This window comes from Crinia signifera, chromosome 7 (genome assembly GCF_055691185.1).
Source record: "Crinia signifera chromosome 7, ASM5569118v1, whole genome shotgun sequence".
In the NCBI taxonomy this organism is placed as follows: Eukaryota; Metazoa; Chordata; class Amphibia; order Anura; family Myobatrachidae; genus Crinia; species Crinia signifera.
This window is the reverse complement of record NC_139223.1, coordinates 29,485,797-29,509,650: the sequence shown is the minus strand read 5'-3', so window position 1 is coordinate 29,509,650 and position 23,854 is coordinate 29,485,797. Positions and strand designations below refer to the sequence as shown.

The 23,854-nt window shown below is 49.4% G+C and overlaps 1 protein-coding gene across 1 annotated transcript; it reads right to left on the bottom strand.

Moving 5' to 3' along the window:
• Positions 1 to 15,862: 15,862 nt before the first annotated feature.
• Positions 15,863 to 21,744, bottom strand: LOC146021122 (WD repeat-containing protein 90-like). The gene is made up of 13 exons (XM_083154922.1): positions 21,672 to 21,744; positions 20,124 to 20,245; positions 19,574 to 19,733; positions 18,521 to 18,711; positions 18,153 to 18,321; positions 17,957 to 18,068; positions 17,502 to 17,673; positions 17,114 to 17,236; positions 16,851 to 17,016; positions 16,645 to 16,775; positions 16,372 to 16,515; positions 16,025 to 16,144; positions 15,863 to 15,916 (listed from the first exon to the last, which is right to left on the bottom strand). The coding sequence occupies exons 1-13, from the start codon at positions 21,742 to 21,744 to the stop codon at positions 15,863 to 15,865; spliced, it is 1,737 nt and encodes a 578-aa protein (XP_083011048.1).
• Between the last annotated feature and the right edge of the window lie 2,110 nt (positions 21,745 to 23,854).

Below are 23,854 nucleotides of genomic sequence, written 5' to 3'. Positions count from 1 at the left end.
TTATGCCACTACGCCGCGCAAAGGTCCACCTTCTCATAGGTCTAGATCTGGGACCACCCATTACCATATTTCTAGATTCGCCTATGCCCAGGAGCCCTGCTAACACCTGCAATAGGGAACAGGACAGCTCCTGCCTGGTACTGCTCAGCCTGCGCTGCTGAACGCAAGGGTGCACCCACCGCTGCTGCTGGACTGTGGGATGGGACCCACCAATGAGCACTGAATCATACTGCAGACGGTTGAATCTTGTGAGCCATTGTCACGCAGGTTACGGACACTAGATGCTGATTTATAGGGATGTCACATTATTACACATGGGGAGCTCAGCAATGAGAACCTCTGCTGGCTGTGAGATCACAGGGATCACGTTACACAGCAATGATGTCAGCTTCAGAAGTTACATATAACCTCACCACAAGGGTACAAGTTGGTGAGATTGGCATCACTGTTGCACAGGCCTGTTATGCGATCGGGTACACTTCTTGCTAAGAGTCAATGTTTATACAGAAGCCTGCGACACAACATAAGAGACCTGTGCATGGTGCCACATTACCTGCTGCAGAGAACACAGGTCCCAGATTCGGATCGTGTTGTCCTTGGACACAGTGGCCAGCTGAGGCTGAGATGGGTGGGTGGAGTAGGCTAGAAGAGAGTCTGTATGTGAGCGCATTAGAGTCTGGTAACCCCGGGAGGGCACATCCAGAACCCCCAGCTCTCCGCTTCTAGTGCAGGATAGGACGCGCAGACCTTCTGGACTGATGCACACGCAGCTCACCGGACCCTCGTGTTCTGCAGTGGAAGAGCAAAGACTGTTACACACTTATCAGGTCTACCTTCCTCAGCCACCAGTAACACCCATTCTCCTACATATCTACCTTCCTCAGCCACCAGTAACACCCATTCTCCTACACATCTACCTTCCTCAGGCACCGGTTACACCCATTCTCCTACACGTCTACCTTCCTCAGGCACCGGTAACACCCATTCTCCTACACATCTACCTTCCTCAGCCACCGGTAACACCCATTCTCCTACACATCTACTTTCCTCAGGCACCGGTAACACCCATTCTCCTACATATCTACCTTCCTCAGGCACCGGTAACATCCATTCTCCTACACATCTACCTTCCTCAGGCACCGGTTACACCCATTCTCCTACACGTCTACCTTCCTCAGGCACCGGTAACACCCATTCTCCTACACGTCTACCTTCCTCAGGCACCGGTAACACCCATTCTCCTACACGTCTGCCTTCCCCAGGCACCGGTAACACCCATTCTCCTACACGTCTACCTTCCTCAGGCACCGGTTACACCCATTCTCCTACACATCTACCTTCCTCAGGCACCGGTAACACCAATTCTCCTACACATCTACCTTCCTCAGGCATTGGTTACACCCATTCTCCTACACGTCTACCTTCCTCAGGCACCGGTAACACCCATTCTCCTACACATCTACCTTCCTCAGGCACCGGTTACACCCATTCTCCTACACGTCTACCTTCCTCAGGCACCGGTAACACCCATTCTCCTACACATCTAGCTTCCTCAGGCACCGGTTACACCCATTCTCCTACACGTCTACCTTCCTCAGGCACCGGTAACACCCATTCTCCTACACATCTACCTTCCCCAGGCACCGGTAACACCCATTCTCCTACACGTCTACCTTCCTCAGGCACCGGTAACACCCAGTCTCCAACACGTCTACCTTCCTCAGGCACCAGTAACACCCATTCTCCTACAAGTCTACCATCCTCAGGCACCGGTAACACCCATTCTCCTACACGTCTACCTTCCTCAGGCCCCGGTAACACCTATTCTCCTACACGTCTACCTTCCTCAGGCACCGGTAACACCCATTCTCCTACACCAACACAAACAGCTTAGATTTGTACTTAAGCCAAGGTGTGAAATACACAAACGCTAATGATCACCGAAGTAACAACTTACCTGCTTCCTGTCAAATCTGACAAAAAGAACGAAGTGGAAAAGGTTTGTGTTTGTTTGGGGCCAATGTCAAGTGAACATGCGGCCCCCCTTATTAGAGTAGTGTCCAGAACTCTTTACCTTTCCAAGTCCACGTAGTTGGAAACGTATGAAAAATTAGAAAACAATTGTCAAAGTTGACCGCGTGCACGTCCACCTTTTGTCAATTCGACCTATACATCATCGATTTATAATCCAGATCCCTTTGGCACAGGGCAACAGTTGTAATTGGATAGTGTGACAGTGCCGTATGGTCACCGTCCTCAGAAGACTGGGTGAGAGGACCATATATCCAGCTACAGAGAGAGCGCCACTGCAGAGGCTGGTGGACACTAATCACAGGGAGACTCTGAAACTCCTCCCACTATGACAACAGCAAGGGCTACGGTATAACAGATAGACAATGTCTAGGTCCACAGCCACAGGATTGACAAATTCCTCAGGTGCACTGTTCAGAGAAATCTCTTCCAGTTCCGAGTCTTGCCTTTTTGGTCACTTCATTGCAATTTGTGTGATCACAAGGGAGATGGCAGTGATAACAGCCCACTTGCTACTGCAAGGGATTTGAATCCTGACGTACAGTAACTAGACGATATTCTCCAATGGCAAACTCTCAGGCCAGTCTTCAGGAACATGTCAATCTGACAGTAACAATTTTACAGGGATACGGATGGTTCATCAACTGGCGTAAGTCCAGCATGATTCCCTCCCAGCATATGATTCTCCTGGGTACCCTTCTGGATACCTCGTCGCAACAGGTTTTCCTCTCCAGGACAACAGAGAGTCTGTTCAGGACTTAGTGCGGATGTTCCTATATCTAAGGACCATCTCCATTCACCTTGCATGTGCCTTCCCTCCATTCAGAGGTATTTCACCAGTTGGTGGTGCGGTGGGTTTGGCCTCAGATCGACCTGTTTGCCTCACAGCAAAACCACAAGGTTCTTTGTTACGGAGCATCCACAAGAGACCCGGTGCATTTCTAATAGGCGCACTGGGGGTTCCGTGGCCATTTCAAACAGTGTATCTCTTCCCTCCGATTGCCCTGCTTCAGTGGGTTCTTCAAAAGATTCAGGTGGAAAGGGTAATAGCCATTCTGGTTGCACCCAACTGGCCGAAGCGAGCGTGGTTCGCAGATCTCAAGGATCTCTCCAGTGCACCGCCGTGGCGTCTACCTCTACAGCCAGACTTACTCATGCAAGGCCTTTGTCTTCACCCAGACCTTTCCCGTCTGAATTTGATGGCATGGCGGTTGAGCGGTCGGTCATAAAGGGTAGAGGTTTTTCAGACCAAATTATTTATACTATGATTTCTGCTCGTAAACCGTCTACAGTTAGCGTTTACCACAGGGTGTGGCGGACTTATTTTGCGAGGTGTTTAACGCGTCATTTGCCTAGGCAATATTTTTTGTCAAGGTTATTGACTTTTTACAAGAGGAACTGGATACAGGATTGCGTCTGGCATCCTTAAAGGTCCAGGTATCCGCCTTGTCTGTTTTATTTCAAAAGAGGATTGCTCAGTCTTCTTAAGACTTTCCTGCAGGGTGTTTTACACTTGCAGCCTCCTTATGTTTCCTCCAGTTCACCCTTGGGATTTGATCAGGGGCTGGCTGGCAAATTTTAGCCTGGGGGGCAAGTCCAGAGCACTGGCCCATAAGCACTGGCCCATAATTAACAGCGCATCATCGATTCCGGGAGAAATATTGCCGCAAATGGGTGAATAATTCCGTAAGAGGGCGGAGCTACGATTGCGACCCACAATCAGACAAAAAAATAAAAAATTAAAACACTCCATTAGAGAGGGGGTGGGTTCCTGTGGGCTGGGAAAACCCCCTGCTCCACATGTATAATAATAGCAGGACACGACAGGCTGCTCCTCCTGTATAATCATAACAGGGCACAACAACAACAACATCAGGACTCCACAGGCTGCTCCCCCTGCACAACAACATCAGGACTCCACAGGCTGCTCCCCCTGCACAACAACATCAGGACTCCACAGGCTGCTCCCCCTGCACAACAACATCAGGACTCCACAGGATGCTCCCCCTGCACAACAACATCAGGACTCCACAGGCTGCTTCCCCTGCACAACAACATCAGGACTCCACAGGCTGCTTCCCCTGCACAACAACATCAGGACTCCACAGGCTGCTCCCCCTGCAAAATAACAGGAGGACAGCAGAAATACATTTTTTTTAGTTAGATCAGGGCTGGGCAATTGCAGCCCTCCAGATGTTGAGGAACTACACATCCCAGCATGCCTTGCATCAGTTTCAGCATGGCCACATAGCAAAACTAATGCAAAGCATCCTGGGATGTGTAGTTCCACAACATCTGGAGGGCCGCAATTGCCCAGCCCTGAGTTAGATGCTCACCTGCTTAAGCTGCTTTTGCCTTTGAAGTTTCTCCCCCCGTTCCTGCTGTGGCTCCCCGATTCTCTTCCTTCCATGTGCCGCAGCCACAGGCTGAACACCTCAGCCTGTCCTCCATTCGCCAGATCCTCTACAGACGCCTGGGTGGGCGGCGTCAGCGTCCTGACGTCCCCACACAGCATCTGTCATGGGCAGTAATCAGGAGGAACAGGCCGCCGGGCCCTCCTCCACGTAGCCCTGGAGGCCGGCCGCCATGTTTCTGAAGCAGCGGCCATGTTTGCAGCTTCCCGATTCTGTTCCCTCCTTGTGCCGCAGCCACAGGCTGAACACCTCAGCCTGTCCTCCATCCGCCAGATCCTCTACAGATGCCTGGGTGGGCGGCCTTTGAGCCTTTGGCGGAGGCCACTTTTGCATTGGTTGACGTGGAAGACGGTTTTTCTCCTGGCCATGGCTTCGGCTCGGAGGGTTTCGGACATAGGTGCTTTATCAGTTAAGACACCTTTTCAGTTAAGACACCGGGCGGTACTCCGTACTCGTTTGGACTATCTTCCTAAAGTAGTATCCAGGAGATTGTTGTCTCGGCTTTTTTTCCTTCTGGTTCTTCTTCCGACGATTTGGATGTTGTTACTTTAGATGTTGTGTGTGCATTACGCCTTTATGTTCGGAGAACCAAGGCTCTCCGAAAAACGTATTCTTTGTTTATTCTTTATGATGGGCGTAAGAGAGGCTGGCCAGCCTCTAAACAGTCCATTCCACGATGGATCAGAACGCCCATTCGTCAAGCCTATCTTTTCTCGGGTAAGCCAGTTCCGGTCTCCGTTAGATCCCATTCTACTCGCTCAGTAGCAGCGTCCTGGGCGGCGGGCCAGGGTGCTTCTGCTGAGCAGATTTGCAGTGCAGCTTTCCTGTTCCTTGGGCTTTGGTAGTAAGTAAACTGATTAGCCTGGGGGCAGGGCAGGGTATTAAGGAGACCATCCCAGCTGCACTCTCAGAAGTTTAACTCCTTGGTGCCCGGTCTGGAGGACCTACAATATCCCATGGTACCCATGGTACCAGTGATTCACCATGGCTTCAGAAAAACAGAATTAACAGGTAAGACCAAAATTCCTGTTATCCACTACGCAAGGAGTTGATATTATATAGTGTGGCGAGCGCAGCAAGCCACCGAGCCCCGCGGATTACTGCGCTCGCCACACTATATAAAATCAACTCCATGCATAGTGGATAGTGGAGTTATGAACAGGCAAAAAAATTGCATCGGATCGCATCTGATATATCGGCCGCCGTGACACTAAACAAGTACCAAATTTTGCATTAATTACAGATTTATCTGTATTTATTCCCAGGACGCAGTGTTCATTTGTTGTTTTCTGTGTGTAGCCCAGGAGTTACTTGGTGACTGCGATAGAATCAGGCTGAACAGGGCCGGAGCTGATGTCACATGACTTCCCTTCCAATGCCTGGGCACGCCTGCATTTTCCCTTCCAATGCCTGGGCACGCCTGCGTTTTCCCTTCCAATGCCTGGGCACGCCTGCGTTTTCCCTTCCAATGCCTGGGCACGCCTGCATTTTCCCTTCCAATGCCTGGGCACGCCTGCATTTTCCCTTCCAATGCCTGGGCATGCCTGCATTTTCCCTTCCAATGCCTGGGCACGCCTGCGTTTTCCATAGACAGGACTGGTATAGCATTCTGAAACAAGGTGGAGACTGAAGGCTTCTTAAGTGCATTAAAAAGAATTAACAAAACTTCCAATGCAATGCTTGTGTCATGGACACGTACTGTATATCTAAAGGAGTGATCCACATCCAGCGAGGGGGCGTTCTACGGGCATGGGCATAGAAGTGGTGATGCGGAGGAAGCCAGATCCTTTCTTAGAGAGAGAATAGAATAGAGAGAGAATAGAATAGGTGGCGAGCATAGCCCGTGCCCGCTGTCTGAGACCGGCCAGTCGGGATCCCGGGATAATGACTGTCGGGATCCCAACTGTCGGTGAAACATACCACACCCTCTTTAACCAGGGTTTCCCAATCTTGATTCTTAAGGCTTGTACACAGATGGTATAATCAAACTGACTGGGGTACTAATGAAGTCACCTGTGCTTAAGCATGCATATCCTGAAAACATGGACTGATAAGGCGTCTAAAGGCTCATACACACTACAAGATTATGGGGTCGATCCTATTAGGTCCGAAGGGTGCGAGGTGCCGTTTAAACGCTGAAAACGGCACCCGAATTATGCCGATCTGGCACCCTTCGCTGGGCCAAATTTTCTTAAAATTGCATGCACCCCCATGGAGGGGCGAGCGCTTTTAAAAAAATTCAGCCCGCCGTAAAGTGCGCCCAATACCGTGATGATTCGCACTCACGAAGGTTTAGACGCGAACCTGGAGTGACAATTGCTATGCACCAGGTGCACCGTCCGCCAGGTATAGGACATGCGAGCGCACACCTTTCGCGACCATTCAGCGGGCCATTTACCAGCACTCTGCACCAGCATCCTACACGAAGCCTGCTCCGGGGTACACCCCGCCACATAGCAATGGGATGAGCGAGCGAGAAACTACAATATGGTGGGCTGGCTGAGAGTGGCTCCATCTGTACAGAAATTATTATTAATTATTATTAAGACACCTTTGGACTAGAAACATGGTTGATGAGGTTGAAAAAATACATTAGTCCATCAAATTCAACCTATTCTTGAATTACTGCTCTGCACAGATTAGATTTAATGTTGAATAGAATTTTAAAATAGACCCAAATGAATTCACGATCTATCTACCGATACCCAAAATTGTATATTAGACCAGAAAGGAATAAGAACAGATAGAGCACCTCTCTTTTAGCTAGGGCCTGGCAATAGAATTGCCAACTGCCAGCCCCCACCATCCACCGGAAAGGGGGGGGGGGGGGCGTGCGTACGAGATGACACTCTCGTGCCCCATTCCGACAGAGCCCTCCGACGCCCACTTCAGCTGCCCCCAGCTCCCCCTAACCCTGCCTGTCTCTCTGAAGCGGAGACGGGCAGGGATTCTGCCACCCACCACCAAATGCAGGGGACGCGCGTACGTGTGAGACGCTCACGCGTCCCTGTCGGATTGAGCGTCTCTCCGCCGGCGATTCCCAGAAAAACTGAGATGACTCCATCTGTACATTATAATTAATGGTTATATCCCTGGACACTTGTTCTTCTAAGCATTTGTCTAACCCCTTTATCACTATATGACCCTTCACACAAACCTAGAACCTTCACACAAACCTGGAACGCCAGTAGCGATCGGCGTCTTATACACAATAGTAACGCACAGCGCGCAAACGCCAAAACTTACTGAGAAGAAAAACGTGAAAAATCGGTCTGTTCAAATATTTATCAAAAATGCAATAAAAACAGGTAAGGTAACAAATATTTACACGGTGTATGTACAAAAGGCACTTTCTTATCTAGCTCCTAGTATTGGAGAGCAGTAATTGGGGCGACTGTCCGGCAGTGGTGGGATTAGCTACAGGACCCCCAGAGTTACACGGTGCATTATGAATTCTGTATGTCCCAGACAAGCACTTGGTTATAGGACGCGGTGAAGAGAAGGTTGCCTGAAGGAGATACTCGGCAGAGATGTACGCAGTCTTCGTGAGCTGAAAAGTCTTGTTGTGTGCCCGTGGACGAGTCAATGACGCGCAGGAGTCGCTCTGTGGAGAAGTAACGCAGGTTACCATGGCGGGGAAACCAAGGAGCATAAAAAGCGAAATATTGTGTAAACAAATGTAAGAAAACTTATTCCTATAGTACATTAATAAATAGTTTTAATTAGATGGATTCTTATCATTTTTTTTTTTTGCTAGAAATTAGGATTGACACAATACAACATTTAGGTTATATGCACATTTTAATCCAGTGGTTCCCAAAATTTTGTAATTGAGAGATTTAGAAACAAAATATTAAATGGAGTAAATTGTGTTTATAGGTCATCCTGAAGGTGCGCACACACACTGGGTGATGTCATCCTGAAGGTGTGTACACACACTGGGTGATGTCATCCTGAAGGTACGTACACACACACTGGGTGATGTCATCCTGAAGGTGCGCACACACACTGGGTGATGTCATCCTGAAGGTGCGCACACACACTGGGTGATGTCATCCTGAAGGTGCGCACACACACTGGGTGATGTCATCCTGAAGGTGCGCACACACACTGGGTGATGTCATCCTGAAGGTGCGCACACACACTGGGTGATGTCATCCTGAAGGTGCGCACACACACTGGGTGATGTCATCCTGAAGGTGCGCACACACACTGGGTGATGTCATCCTGAAGGTGCGCACACACACTGGGTGATGTCATCCTGTAGGTGCGCACACACACTGGGTGATGTCATCCTGAAGGTGCGCACACACACTGGGTGATGTCATCCTGAAGGTGCGCACACACACTGGGTGATGTCATCCTGAAGGTGCGCACACACACTGGGTGATGTCATCCTGAAGGTGCGTACACACACTGGGTGATGTCATCCTGAAGGTGCGCACACACACTGGGTGATGTCATCCTGAAGGTGCGCACACACACTGGGTGATGTCATCCTGAAGGTGCGCACACACACTGGGTGATGTCATCCTGAAGGTGCGCACACACACTGGGTGATGTCAACCTGAAGGTGCGTACACACACTGGGTGATGTCATCCTGAAGGTGCGCACACACACACTGGGTGATGTCATCCTGAAGGTGCGCACACACACTGGGTGATGTCATCCTGAAGGTGCGTACACACACTGGTCGATGTCATCCTGAAGGTGCGTACACACACTGGGTGATGTCATCCTGAAGGTGCGCACACACACTGGTCGATGTCATCCTGAAGGTGCGTACACACACTGGTCGATGTCATCCTGAAGGTGCGTACACACACTGGGTGATGTCATCCTGAAGGTGCGTTCACACACTGGGTGATGTCATCCTGAAGGTGCGTACATACACTGGGTGATGTCATCCTGAAGGTGCGTACACACACTGGGTGATGTCATCCTGAAGGTGCGTTCACACACTGGGTGATGTCATCCTGAAGGTGCGTACATACACTGGGTGATGTCATCCTGAAGGTGTGCACACACACTGGGTGATGTCATCCTGAAGGTGCGTACACACACTGGGTGATGTCATCCTGAAGGTGCGTACACACACTGGGTGATGTCATCCTGAAGGTGCGTACACACACACTGGGTGATGTCATCCTGAAGGTGCGCACACACACTGGGTGATGTCATCCTGAAGGTGCGCACACACACTGGGTGATGTCATCCTGAAGGTGCGTACATACACTGGGTGATGTCATCCTGAAGGTGCGTACATACACTGAGCGTTTTTGCCCATGAATGTTTTTGGCCAATAAATCACTTAGTGCATACAAACTGAGAAATTTTCACACTGGCCCAGAGATTTCCAGGGTGATTGTCAGCGATTATCAGTCTCACCGCTCATAGTCCGCCCATACACACTATGGGATTTTGAGCACCAAGTAGCTTGAAACGGGAAAGGTGAGCCACTTTTTTGGAGCCACTTTATCAATCAATTGTAATTTGCAATTATTAGTAGATGGTGAATGTCCTGGATAATTTCCTCACTATAAATGAAGGTACCACTCTCCAAAGGTGTAGAATGGAAGTAATCCATTGAATGGCTTATGTGATAGCGCTGGCTGATGTTAGACGTATAAGGATAATCGTGTATAATTATGGGCAGCATCAGACTGTATCGCCCATCACCCGTCCCAAATACACAGCAGCTTATAAACCCCTGAAGAACCTAATCAGTGACAGACTGCACATACGTACAGCCCGTAGTACGCATGCCCGCGGCCGCGCTGCAATCAAATCCTGCTCATTTATATATAGGCAAGCCGTTCATAAGGTGATTGACAGGAAATAGGTGTCTGTGGGCGGTAACCGGCTAGGGGAGGGTGTGCGACGCCAGCGCCAGGCCGGATATCCCTTTCTCCATTGCAGCCGCTGAATAAGTCCCTGGTTACTCTGAGCCTCGGTTCCCAGTGTAACAATCATTCCATGGTTAATTTGCATGTCGGGATTTCCATCGAGAGGGGCAGCTGCGTAACTGAACGCTGGCCTCTGCAAATTCACTATTGTGCGATCAGGACTGAATTAGCCTCAATGTCCAGGTAACATCCTGCTACAACCTGTATTAAGTCTTAGGGGGGTCTTCAATCGCCCATGGGGGAGATGGTCGCCGGGCCCTATTCAATGCTGTCTTTCCAGACAGCATTGAGCAGGGTTTCTCGGCAGAACGAGCCCGACTTCACAAGCTGTCGGCTGCAGCTCGTCACTTCCCGGCCACGCCCCCTTCTCCCTCCCCGGCAGGTGGGACATTGAATCCCGCCTGCATGTTCTCAGTCGAGCTGACCGAGAACGGGACAGGGTCATGACCTACACATGGAATACCCCCCTTATAATGACCTTACTATAATATATTGTGAGATTTCTAAAATAATTGCTCACTGACGACATTTGATCTGATTATAAACTAGTAAATAGTTATCGGCGCGCGTCAAAATGATCGAACGGAGCAGCACTGGACTTGTTCTGCTGGGCGCCATCTAGTGGCCACGGGTGCACACAACACTGAGGAGCAGTGTTAATTATTTTAGACAAATAATTAATGGGGACAAAAACATATCTATTGTGCAATTACATTGTCATTAGAATCCATTAGAAGAGACATTAACCCCTTGAGTGGTGGGTTATGCTGGGGCAGGACAAACCTACCAGGGCAAATTTGTCCTGCCCCAGCAAAACCTACCACAGAACATAGGAGCCCCCGCCTCACCTTCGCTCCGGATGAGCTCCCCTGCCACCGCCGCCAGTCACAGCAGTGACCACAGGCGGCAGACTCGAGGATGTTCGCGGCGGCTGGAGAGCCTGAACTCCTGAGTGCTCCAGAGTCCCCCCGAACATCCCCGGGGTCTGGGGAGCTCCGGCGCATGATTGACAGAGCGGAGGTGATGGGGAGGCGGGCAGAAGCAACAGGGGGGGGGGGGAGTGTAATTTTGGCTGCTTATTCCAACTTGAATACTAATATCTGGGGACTTACCGCTGCTGCCCAGGGCTAGGAGTGAGGCTGCTGGTGACATGGAGAGAGATGTGGCGAAATGCGACAGTGGGATACTCAACAGTACCTGTAGGAGAGAGATGTGAAGAGAGAGGCAATGTCAGGGTGGGGATGTCCACAGACTGTTTTGTGTAGTGAATATTACAAACATATGTATAAAATAGCAGGAAAGGAGTCAGTGGCACAGAGAGTCCAGGCGGTAACTGTGCAGCAACCCGACATGTCCTCCGCTCCCAGTTGCAGCTCGGTTATTCCTCCATTTGTTTTTGTAATCTAACAGCAGGCAGAGACACCCTCGCTGTTCTACCCCACACTCAGCTACTCTGTGTACTGGTTAATCCCCCCCACCTGGCCAATGCGGAGAGATCAGCAGAGGAGGCCATATACAATAGGACACACAACACCACACAGACACAAGCACATGTTACATCTGCCCCACCTGCAGTGCAGCATAGTTTTCTCCATTTGCTAAGAAAGCAGCTTTGCAATCAGGTCTGAACTAGACCCATAGAAAGAAAAGTAGGTGCACTCGCCCAACAGATCTAATGAGAATTGTAATGGTCAGAGCATCACAGTGTAACACACTTATTGTAGCACTTTATAGCCCCCTACCACAGTAACTGCTGCCACTGATCTAACACTCCCTAACCTACCACAGTAACTGCTGCCACTGATCTAACCCTCCCTAACCTACCACAGTAACTGCTGCCACTGATCTAACACTCCCTAACCTACCACAGTAACTGCTCCCACTGATCTAACCCTCCCTAACCTACCACAGTAACTGCTCCCACTTATCCAACACTCCCTAACCTACCACAGTAACTGCTCCCACTTATCTAACACTCCCTAACCTACCACAGTAACTGCTGCCACTGATCTAACACTCCCTAACCTACCACAGTAACTGCTCCCACTGATCTAACCCTCCCTAACCTACCACAGTAACTGCTCCCACTGATCTAACACTCCCTAACCTACCACAGTAACTGCTGCCACTTATCTAACACTCCCTAACCTACCACAGTAACTGCTGCCACTGATCTAACCCTCCCTAACCTACCACAGTAACTGCTGCTACTGATCTAACCCTCCCTAACCTACCACAGTAACTGCTTCCACTTATCTAACACTACCTAACCTACCACAGTAACTGCTGCCACTGATCTAACACTCCCTAACCTACCACAGTAACTGCTGCCACTGATCTAACACTCCCTAACCTACCACAGTAACTGCTGCTACTGATCTAACCGTCCCTAACCTACGACAGTAACTGCTCACACTTATCTAACACTCCCTAACCTACCACAGTAACTGCTGCCACTGATCTAACACTCCCTAACCTACCACAGTAACTGCTGCCACTGATATAACACTCCCTAACCTACCACAGTAACTGCTGCTACTGATCTAACCGTCCCTAACCTACCACAGTAACTGCTCACACTTATCTAACACTCCCTAACCTACCACAGTAACTGCTGCCACTTATCTAACACTCCCTAACCTACCACAGTAACTGCTGCCACTGATCTAACACTCCCTAACCTACCACAGTAACTGCTCCCACTTATCTAACACTCCCTAACCTACCACAGAAACTGCTCCCACTGATCTAACCCTCCCTAACCTACCACAGTAACTGCTCCCACTGATCTAACCCTCCCTAACCTACCACAGTAACTGCTCCCACTTATCTAACACTCCCTAACCTACCACAGTAACTGCTGCCACTTATCTAACACTCCCTAACCTACCACAGTAACTGCTGCCACTGATCTTACACTCCCTAACCTACCACAGTAACTGCTGCCACTGATCTAACACTCCCTAACCTACCACAGTAACTGCTCTTTCTGATCTAACACTCCCTAACCTACCACAGTAACTGCTCTTTCTGATCTAACACTCCCTAACCTACCACAGTAACTGCTCCCACTTATCTAACACTCCCTAACCTACCACAGAAACTGCTCCCACTGATCTAACACTCCCTAACCTACCACAGTAACTGCTACCACTGATCTAACACTCCCTAACCTACCACAGTAACTGCTGTCACTGACCTAACACTTCCTAACCTACCACAGTAACTGCTGCCACTGATCTAACCCTCCCTAACCTACCACAGTAACTGCTGCCACTGATACAACACTCCCTAACCTACCACAGTAACTGCTCCCACTGATCTAACACTCCCTAACCTACCACAGTAACTGCTCCCACTGATCTAACACTCCCTAGCCTACCACAGTAACTGCTGCCACTGATCTGGCACTCCCTAATCTACCACAGTAACTGCTGCCACTGATCTAACACTCCCTAACCTACCACAGAAACTGCTGCCACTGATACAACACTCCCTAACCTAACACAGTAACTGCTGCTACTGATACAACACTCCCTAACCTACCACAGTAACTGCTGCCATTGATCTAACACTCCCTAACCTACCACAGAAACTGCTGCCACTGATCAACACTCCCAAACCAACCACAGTAACTGCTGCCACTAATACAACACTCCCTAACCTACCACAGTAACTGCTGCCATTGATCTAACCCTCCCTAACCTACCACAGTAACTGCTGCCATTGATCTAACCCTCCCTAACCTACCACAGTAACTGCTGCCACTGATCTAACACTCCCTTACCTACCACAGTAACTGCTCCCACTAATCTAACCCTCCCTAACCTACCACAGTAACTGCTGCCACTGATCTAACCCTCCCTAACCTACCACAGTAACTGCTGCCACTGATCTAACACTCCCTAACCTACCACAGTAACTGCTGCCACTGATCTAACACTCCCTAACCTACCACAGTAACTGCTGCCACTGATCTAACACTCCCTAATCTACCACAGTAACTGCTCCCACTTATCTAACACTCCCTAACCTACCACAGAAACTGCTCCCACTGATCTAACACTCCCTAACCTACCACAGTAACTGCTCCCACTAATCTAACACTCCCTAACCTACCACAGTAACTGCTGCCACTGATCTGACACTCCCTAACCTACCACAGTAACTGCTCCCACTAATCTAACCCTCCCTAACCTACCACAGTAACTGCTGCCACTGATCTGACACTCTCTAACCTACCACAGCAACTGCTCTAACACTCCCTAACCTACCACAGTAACTGCTGCCACTTATCTAATACTCCCTAACCTATCACAATAACTGCTCCCACCTATACCCCTTTCACACCTTCCAAAATCCCGGCAAAAGGGCTAGGGGGTACTTACCCACGTTGCAGGTCCTCTATGTGCTGTCTGGCCGGGGATCCACACTGGCGGCGGGCGCAAATGACATGACAGCGACGGATGAAGATGATGCAGCTCTCTGGCGCCCTCACTGCCGCCAGAGAGCTGCGTCATCTGCACCCGCCATCTGACCTGTCATCTGCGCCCGCCGCCTGTGTGGATCCCTGGCCTGCACCGAGGACCAGCAACCAGGGCAAGTACTCGCCGCCTGCCCGCCTCCTTCACACACCAGAAAATGCAGGGACTTTTCTGTTGTGCAAGGGACCAACTCGGGAATGGCCTGGCATTTCTGGTGTGAAAGAGGTATTGAAACACCGCCCGCCCCCCTTGCACGCCGTGATCCCCCGCACGTATGCAAATGGATGTTTTGCATATACATCCACTCACAGTCTTGCGTGCAGGGACAAAATTATTCAATGGTCGCCGGGCATCAAATGATTTTGCAAGTGCTTGCAGACCTAAGACTCGTCTGTGGTGTCGTAGATCTGCTGGCGCCCTGTACGGAAAGCGGGCGTGTTCGTTCCCCTGCAGGGGAGCGTGAGGACCAGAATAAGGTCCAATGTGTGTACTTGGTGAGTCTGCGACGGTGACCCGGCATTGGTAAGTACATACACAATTGTTGATGCCGGAGTGGAAGAGGGCGATGGTGGGGGGAGCGCAGGCCATGCAGCATGTCCGTGGTTAATGAGGTTATGGGGGAGGGGGTCATTATGGATGTGCGGGAGCTGTACACACACTGGACGTGATGGTGATAAGGGACCTCCCTCTTACTTTCTCGTCTAGTGTGTATCTCTCACATGTGTGATGCATTGGGGTGGTGTGGTGGGGTGTCCCACACCCTGAACCTAATGATTAGAATATTAGGGACCTACCAGATGAGGTTAGCTGGATGTGGTGGGTCGGCCTATAATTTCAGCCGAAATGACACAAAGAACCTCACTTTTACTTAATGTTAAATTGCTAAATGATTACATATCTAATTAGTAATGTGCTTCCGTGTGTGGCACTACAAGTCTCAGCATGAGAGCACCTTTCATTACTTCTAGTTAGGTTTTTCAGTCTAGGCCCGGGCGTAGTTAATACCCTGGCTAAATCGCTGACTGGTTAGCTGGCAAAGGCTACAAGAACAGATACAGCATGGGAAGTTTTCAGGAACACCTGGAGGAAGAACAGGGATGAAAGTATAAGACTACAGGAGTAGCGGAGGGCAGGAGCTGGGAGAACGGAGGCAGAGTTACAGCCGGTGCCATCCCAGTATAGCAGTACCTGCTTCTGTGCCAGGCTATAGAACAGAACCTCCTTCTGTATCCCAAATCCTGTGTACACCACCGTGCCCGGCTGCCACGGGCAGAACGCTGCCAGGGTAGGAATGGGGGTCTCCGCTTCCTGTGTGACAAAACAAACTTTAGGCAACTGCATCAGATGTAAGGACGCAGGACTACAAACAACGGTAACATGTATCAGATAATGAGACGTACAGGCGACTCGCGTGACATCAGCACGTAACGCTACAGGCCATGTGTATAATACAGCAGCCTGATAGTACATGTGTAACTGCACCAGGTGTATATATTCCATGCAATGCGGTCTCCAGCCGCAGTCTCACCACTCACCTTTTCACTGTCTGGAGCTGGGAAACTCAACCAATCCAAGAGTTCGCACTTGTCTTTTAGCCAATCAGAGGCCCAGACACTTACACGCCTGTCCAAACTGGCCGCCAACCAGATCTCTCCTCCCTGCAGGCCTAGTTCCTCAGGCTTTAAAAGACAGAAACATAAGTAACTGCCATATTCCATCGCCCCCTAGCTGTAACATCTGAGATGTGCACCAGGTAATACAAGGGTGCAAACACAGTACAGGTTGCAGTCTGACAGCCCATTTTGTACCTTTCTAGGTGAGCACTGGATGGTGGTGATGGGGGAACCCTTGTGGTCACTCAGTATCCGGATAGTCATTCCTGTACGCGGGCTGCTGATGGCCATCAGTCCATCCTTCCCGCCGGAAAGCAGTACGTCACCTGTATAAAAGTATGGCCGTCACTGACACAAGAACCATAGCCAGAGACACATGGATGGGCCCAGCAGTCACTAACCAGTCCGGGAGAAGGCAATGGCGGTCACGGCACAAGGGTAAGGATGAATCTTCATCTCCATCTCCGTCTTAGACACACTGAAGATTCGGATTGTCCCATCGCTGTAACCGGCGGCGATCCTCTGCCCGGTGCTGGCATGGCGGCTCCAGTCCAGACACAAGCAGCTCTGTGGCATAAGGAGTATACCATGCTGTAATAGCAGTAACCTTACACCGGGCACGGCAGATCCCCGAGCAGGAGATGTACAATGGGGCTGGTGGTACCTGGTTGAGGACTTGGAACTGAAGAAGCAGCTCGCAGCTATGGAGGGACCAGACCCGGACGCTGCCATCTTCCCCGCATGTCGCGCAGTGCGTCTCCCCCGGACCCACCACCAAATCCGTCACCTACAGAGACAGAAAATTCTCTGTTCTAAGAAGGGACCAAGTAGTTACCAAACTATGGGGCCATTTATCAACGAGTGATAAAACCCGCTGTGTACAGAACACCGTGCGTATGATAAATGGGGCTCCAGCCAATCAGCTCACAAATGTCATTTTTCAAACACATAACAGTTAGGAGCTGATTGGCTGGAACACAATGAGTCTGATCACTGGTTGATAAATGAGCCCCTATGGATGAATTTGCTCTCCCAGAATAATGTGTCTGTACCTTGTTCCTATGACCACTGATGAGTCGGATTCTGCTATTCTCCACCCAGTTGATGTACCATAACGTGCTAGCTGTGGTACCCACGATACCCATCTCCAGGGCATCGTCAAAGGTCGCACTGACAACGGCGCCATCTAGTGTCATCTCTTGTTCCATTAGGACAGACGAGGAGCTACAGAGGAGAAGCAATAAATCACAGTCCATCCAGAAATAATGGAAAACAACAACCAGGCGTATAGCACGGCAGATTGTACTATTCACGTGGGGGGGGGGGGGATCACTGGTGTGCAAAGTGCACCCATCACCATTACATAGCGGCAGGAGTTACTCTCCTAAGAGTCACAGTAAATTCCTACAGAGAGATCCAGTTCATTGCCCTGTCCTGCATGCTCCAAGCCTTCCATCGCTGTGGTTGGTGGCGCGTCGGAGTCACACAATAAACCTAACTCCCGTACCTGGCCTCGGACCCCTTCTCTCTCAGCTCCTGCACGGCAGCCACGGACCACAGCCTTATCCTGCGAGTGTTACTACCAGTCACCAGCCTGTTGCCTCTGCACAGCAGAACACCTTGGGGCAGATAGAAATAAAAGAATTATCCTGTTGTGAAATGAACGCAGTTCTTGCCGGACAGCTGAAGGAGCTGGCACTCACCGATCTCCCCCTGGTCCGCTTCCCACGTCATAAAGCATTGGTGAGTCTGGGCATCCCACACGCACACCTGCCCTGTGCTGCAGCCCGTATACAGCAGAGAGGTGGGGTTATAGGTGAGGGACGTCAGCTCTGCTGAACCAACCTCATCCGGTACCACGGCTCTGTATAACTGAGATAAGACAGGGAGGGGGACATGGATGCATCAATGGGTCTGTGGCTAGACTTGGGACCGACACGATCTCCCAGTTCCACAGTGAGCAGACACAAGTAAGAGAGTTCATTACAGAGGCCCTTACTAGAGTAGACAGCAGGACTTCACCAATCCCATATTCTGTAGCTTTTGCTGTCCAATGGGAAAGCTTGCTTACCTTCAGCTGAGATGATGTCCCATTTTCCTCTAGCCGACAGAAATTTACAGCAGCGGTGCCCACACAAGCCAAAGTATTGGCATGTGTCGGGTTAAAGGCGACGGCGTGCACAGGCTGGATCATCTTACTACTCGCCAACAGCTCGTAGGTCCTGGTGCTCCACAGTGCAAGCTTCCCATCCCGGAAATCTCCTGCCAGACAAAAACACTGATTTACGGGAGAACTCCACCAAGTGCCAACAAATGCTGCCCAGACCGCCACCGCCATTGATGGACCGGCCAGAAACAAAGGAGGGAAAGTCATTTTATTTTATTGCATGTATGTTTATTTGAAGGGATTTCAAATAAAAGGCGAAAGAGCAACCATTAAAGGCCTAATTCAAATCTGATCGCTAGGCTGGGTTCCCTCACAGCCTAGTGACCAGGTCAGCGCCACCTGATCGGAAGATTCCTCCCCCCCCTTCGGTAATAAAACTCAGTCAGAACTGCGAGTGTGTTTGGCGTATATATCTAGTACGCTAAACAAAAACATCCATGTGGCGGTAATCGCCGGCCTGTCACATTTATATGGAACCCAGAGGTCAATAGTAGATTTCAGGAAATGCTGCGGATCCAGATCACAGAGAATAAACGCCATCTTCCCTTCCGCAGTTTTAGTGCTGACAATGGTGGGAGTCTAAACAATATATAGTACTTATGGTTCAGTAAGAACGTAATGCCTCATACAGATGGTACCATGTGGTCTATTTTTCGATTTTATTCTGCTTATATAATCAAAACCGAATCGTAATCGAACGGAAATCAAAACACATGAGATTCCGATGTGTGGCCCCGCGGCATCGATATCAAATAGAAAAATAACCTGTGCAGACAAATCTATATAGTACAGATCTGTCCGATATAGTCCAAATCCAATGCAATTGCCTTGCTGTGCGAGTCGATCCAGATCGGATCGGAATCGAATAGCAAGGCAATAGCACCTTGTGTGCACCCATTAAGAAACATGTAACAGCTGGATGACCAATGACTAATCTCCAATGAGCTGCATACTGACCGACAGTGACGAGAAGCCGGTCATCCCGGGAGAAGCTCATGGCCTGCACCTCCGCCTGGTGATACTGCAGGATTTTCTTACAGACGCCTTCTTGTGTGTCCCAGATTCTAATCTGGCACAGAGAACACCCATCTCCCGAGCCCGATGAGGACGCCAGAATCTAGGCAGAAATAATACACAAGGCTACAGTGCTCGGAACATAATAATAATGTTATTTATACAGAGCTCTTTCTCCAATGGGGCTCAAGGATCTTAACAGATCGAATGAATATAGTAGAGTACAGGAACAATGAAGTACAGAAAAGATTTTCATAAACTCCAGAGAGCATGGAGATTCTTAAGGGAATTAAAAACTCAGTAGGTTTATCTTGAAGATGATTCGTCCAGGTAAAGTCAGTGGAGGGAGTAGAGAATGGGAGTTATGTGGCTAGAACGGGGCTGGTTGGGGCAATAGAAGTAAGAGTGAGGCAATATAATGGTGTGAAAGAAATCTTGTGAGATTTACTGATGCACATAAATGACAAGAAGGGAACAGTTGGGCCATACTCACCATGGCATCATGAGTCAGTGCCAGGGTAGAGATCTCCTCGGGGTGTCCCAACCAGTGTCGCTGCATCCCAGAATGCAGATCCTCCACCACAATCACACAGCCGCACGTGTACGCAAAGAACCCTGCACAGTACACGGCAATCACTGACAATCCCATTCACGTCCTATCACCGCCATTAACAATGATCACACCCTCGCACCCCTACGGACAGTCGGACCCCTCCATTTTCTTAGGACAGCATCACAATGGAAATGTTATTCTTGCATCATATCCTTTTCTCTGAATGGGACACGGAGGGGTAGTAAATTTACTAAGATGGGAGTTCTATTGAAGATGGAATGTTGCCCGTAGCAACCAATCAGATTCTAACTCTGTGAGAGATGTGCAAAATATCCGCTAATAATGCCAGTGTCACTCTCATTTGTTATATAAATGCAAATAAAAATGTGGTGTAAAAAAAGATTATGGGCCTTATTTTGGTTCACTCTTTCTGACAAAATCCTTCTTAGATGGACAAAACCATGTGCACTGCAGGTGGGGCAGATGTTACTTGTGCAGAGAGAATTAGATTTGGGTGGGGTTTTACTTCAAAGTGAGATCTATATTGCAGTGTAAAAATAAAGCAGTCAGTATTTACCCTGCAAGGAAACAAAATAACTCACCCAAATCTAATTCTCTCTGCACATTTTACATCTGCCCCCCTGCAGTGCACATGGTTTTGTCCATCTAAGAAGGATTTTGTCAGAAAGAGTGAACCAAAATAAGGCCTGAAATTTCCTGTATAAGGTAACATTACCGGTCATTATGATGGATACAAATGTGTGCTTGGCAAATTTCCCACGATGTTGACAAATTCACTCAAAAGGGTTAAAATGTTAGTGTACTTTTAACTAGAGCAAAACCGGATGGGCACTCGGTGTTCCCCAATGGGTTCGGAGAAGGATACAATATAAGGATTCCATTTTCTCCCTCATGGGGGACATAGGACCATGGCAATATTCCCAAAGCTGCCTCTACATATGAAATGTCAAAGCTCAGCATGCCACGGTGGAAAGAAAGCAGAAATTTCAATTTCAAAAAGAGGAGACTGCAGTCATTTGAGCTACTGTGACATCACTGTGTTTAAACTAGTGAGTGTCTTTGCAAAGCCTCGGGACACACTAGCAGTGCATGTTGGCCAGGTCTCACAGAATCCCAAGTAAAATAATCAGCACCACCTGTGGATCTTATAAAATGTGTCAGTCAGCAATGAATACACCTGTGCCTCAACATGGATATATGGAAAACATGTACTGTCAGTTTGTCCTGAGGACTGGATTGGAGAAGCACAGCCCAGGTGTATGGAGCAACCATGGAGCATTTCTACAGTGCAAGTCCAGCAAGCTGTCAGTCAGTGAGTGTGGCGCACGTCTCTCTGCCAGGGGGCAGTAACAGGAAGCATGCATATTATATATCCCAGTAACGCAGCCTTTCATATACACTGTCACACAGTGGCTGCAGCGTACAGTATAAGACATGTGGAGCCGAGGCTATGTATATATCATGTACCTGTATCTGGGTTCCACGCCATGTTCCCTCTGCCGTTACCATTGTACCCAATGACTGCTTTCAGCTGCAACATTTCCTGGCCGGGCGGAGGTGGGCACATTCCCTGTACAATACACAAGGTGCAATTACATCAATTCACCAGCCAATCAACGCCTGTCATTTTTCAAACGTAGCTGATTGGTTGGTGCATTACCACCTCCTACTCTGTCTCCACTTTATCCCTGCACCAGGCGTAATACATCTGTCCCACTGTGAGCTTCTTACCTTTGCCAAGCAGGGGGCTTTGAAACGAGGGTTGAAATGAGTGTAAGCATCAGGACGGGACGTCTCCTGCCTCACAGCTAATGAAGGAACACAGGAGATAAGATTATATTGAATGTGCGCACAAACTGGGGAGTATGGAGGACAAGGACGCCCATAGTCCGCTCAGCAATCAGCCGTCTCTGACAGGTGCTTAGCACGCACTCATCTCCGCATACAGGGAACATGCATTGCTCTGCACATCAGCACCGTTGGGTTACGGTGATTCTGTCTGACAATGTTGGGTTCATCATTACCTTCTCCCTGACTGCTGCTGATGGTCCTAGAACCCCAGGGCAGCTTGGACCTATTGGGCTGGCTCTCTATAATGATCAGAGATGACTGCCCATCACTTTCCAGTGGATCTCGCAATTCCACCTCTTCCACCACAGATTCTGCGTGCGCAGCTCCGGCCGCCACCGCGTCCCCATCATCGGACTCTGAAAGGAGCCCTGCAAGCAGCGAGATAGGAGGACAGCAATGAAAGAGTGCAAAGATGATATCTCACAGGGGTGTTCTATACCGCACCATACCATATTACAGCGATAGTTCCTCTCACCTGCATAACCGGTATGCTGCACTGGGCTGATATCCAGGCGCGGAGGGGAGGAAATACAAGGACGAGGAGCTGTGCCCCTTGGCACTCCGCTAGAGATGAATGTGGAATCTCTCCTCTGATCTACGGGACCTGTTACGGGAGAACCAGATTAGGTTCATGGGGTGCGGCCAAATCCCCTGCAGCCAGTAATGACCACTCTACGGATCCACTTACCAGTGCTGGAATGGATGGCAGAGGGTAAAGGACCATTTACACTCAACTGGCGGGCAAACGTTGAACCTCCACCAGGGATGAAGCTAGTAAAATAAAATAAAAATTGTCTTTTAGTATATAAGTAAAGAAAAACCAGCAGGCTAATAACAATTAAAAGTTACCAAAAACACACATACAAAATAAAAGGAGCACATAAATAAAAAAAAAATAAAAAAATATTACCTTCTAACTGGAACATCGGGGGCCGCTTCGAAGTCCCAAATAAAAATGGCGTCCCCAGCAGTGATCACACTCTGCTGATCTGGGGAGAAGTCCGCTTGCTGCACAGGTTCCGAGTGTCCGATGAACACCTGAAAGGGGGGAGGAGCCAAGATACAGGGACGTGAATGCCCAGATGCAGCGAGAGAGGACTATAAACCATAGCAACCACAGAATGACGCCACAAAGAGGAGAAACCAGACAGCGTTATTTGGTCACGTTACCTGTGGGCGGGTGATTCCAGCCAGACTATAGTTCCAGACTTTGATAATTCGGTCCCCAGCAGTCAGCAGGAAGCGGTTGTCGTCACTCACTGCCAGGGTGTAGCAGTGCTGTTTATGTACTTGTGTCACCTGAGGAAGATCAGAGGTGTCACCTACATGTGGGACATCACCACAACAACAATGGTTTTATCAAACACCTGTAAATCTGGTTCTTCATTTACCCAACACTGACATGCGGATAGACAGATGTACCACCTGAGTCTGCTGCTTCTGAGATTTCCAAAATGAAAATGTGTATTTATTACGATCATTTACCGTTGGTCTCCTGGCGAAACGCGTAACCTGCTGCAGTGTTTATGTAGACCAAAGTGCTAAATCTGGTGTTTTATGGTCTAGAACCCTCACCTCTCTGGTGAGACGTCCGGTCTTAGGATCCAGCCACAAGATCTTGTTGCCGGAAGTGGAGACCAGCAAGTGATAGGGGCGAAGCGGGCTGAATGCGAGGCTCAGGGCACAGTCCAGCTTAGTGCTGCCTAGATCCAGGATGCTGACATCAATGCGCAGGAGCTGAAGGAACAAGAACAACAAGTGACGAGGAGGCAGAGAGAACCGGCTCTTCCAAGAGAGCT

What these genes read in the sequence shown, in the direction of transcription:
- LOC146021122 (XM_083154922.1), bottom strand. Translation starts at nt 21,744, where the DNA reads ATGTTGCAGCTGAAAGCAGTCATTGGGTACAATGGTAACGGCAGAGGG. An exon ending in TCAGTGGTCATAGGAACAAG is followed by an intron (nt 17,237 to 17,501) that starts GTACAGACACAT and finishes CTGTCTCTGTAG; the next exon opens with GTGACGGATTTGGTGGTGGG. An exon ending in CATTGCCTTCTCCCGGACTG is followed by an intron (nt 16,776 to 16,850) that starts GTTAGTGACTGC and finishes ACTTTTATACAG; the next exon opens with GTGACGTACTGCTTTCCGGC.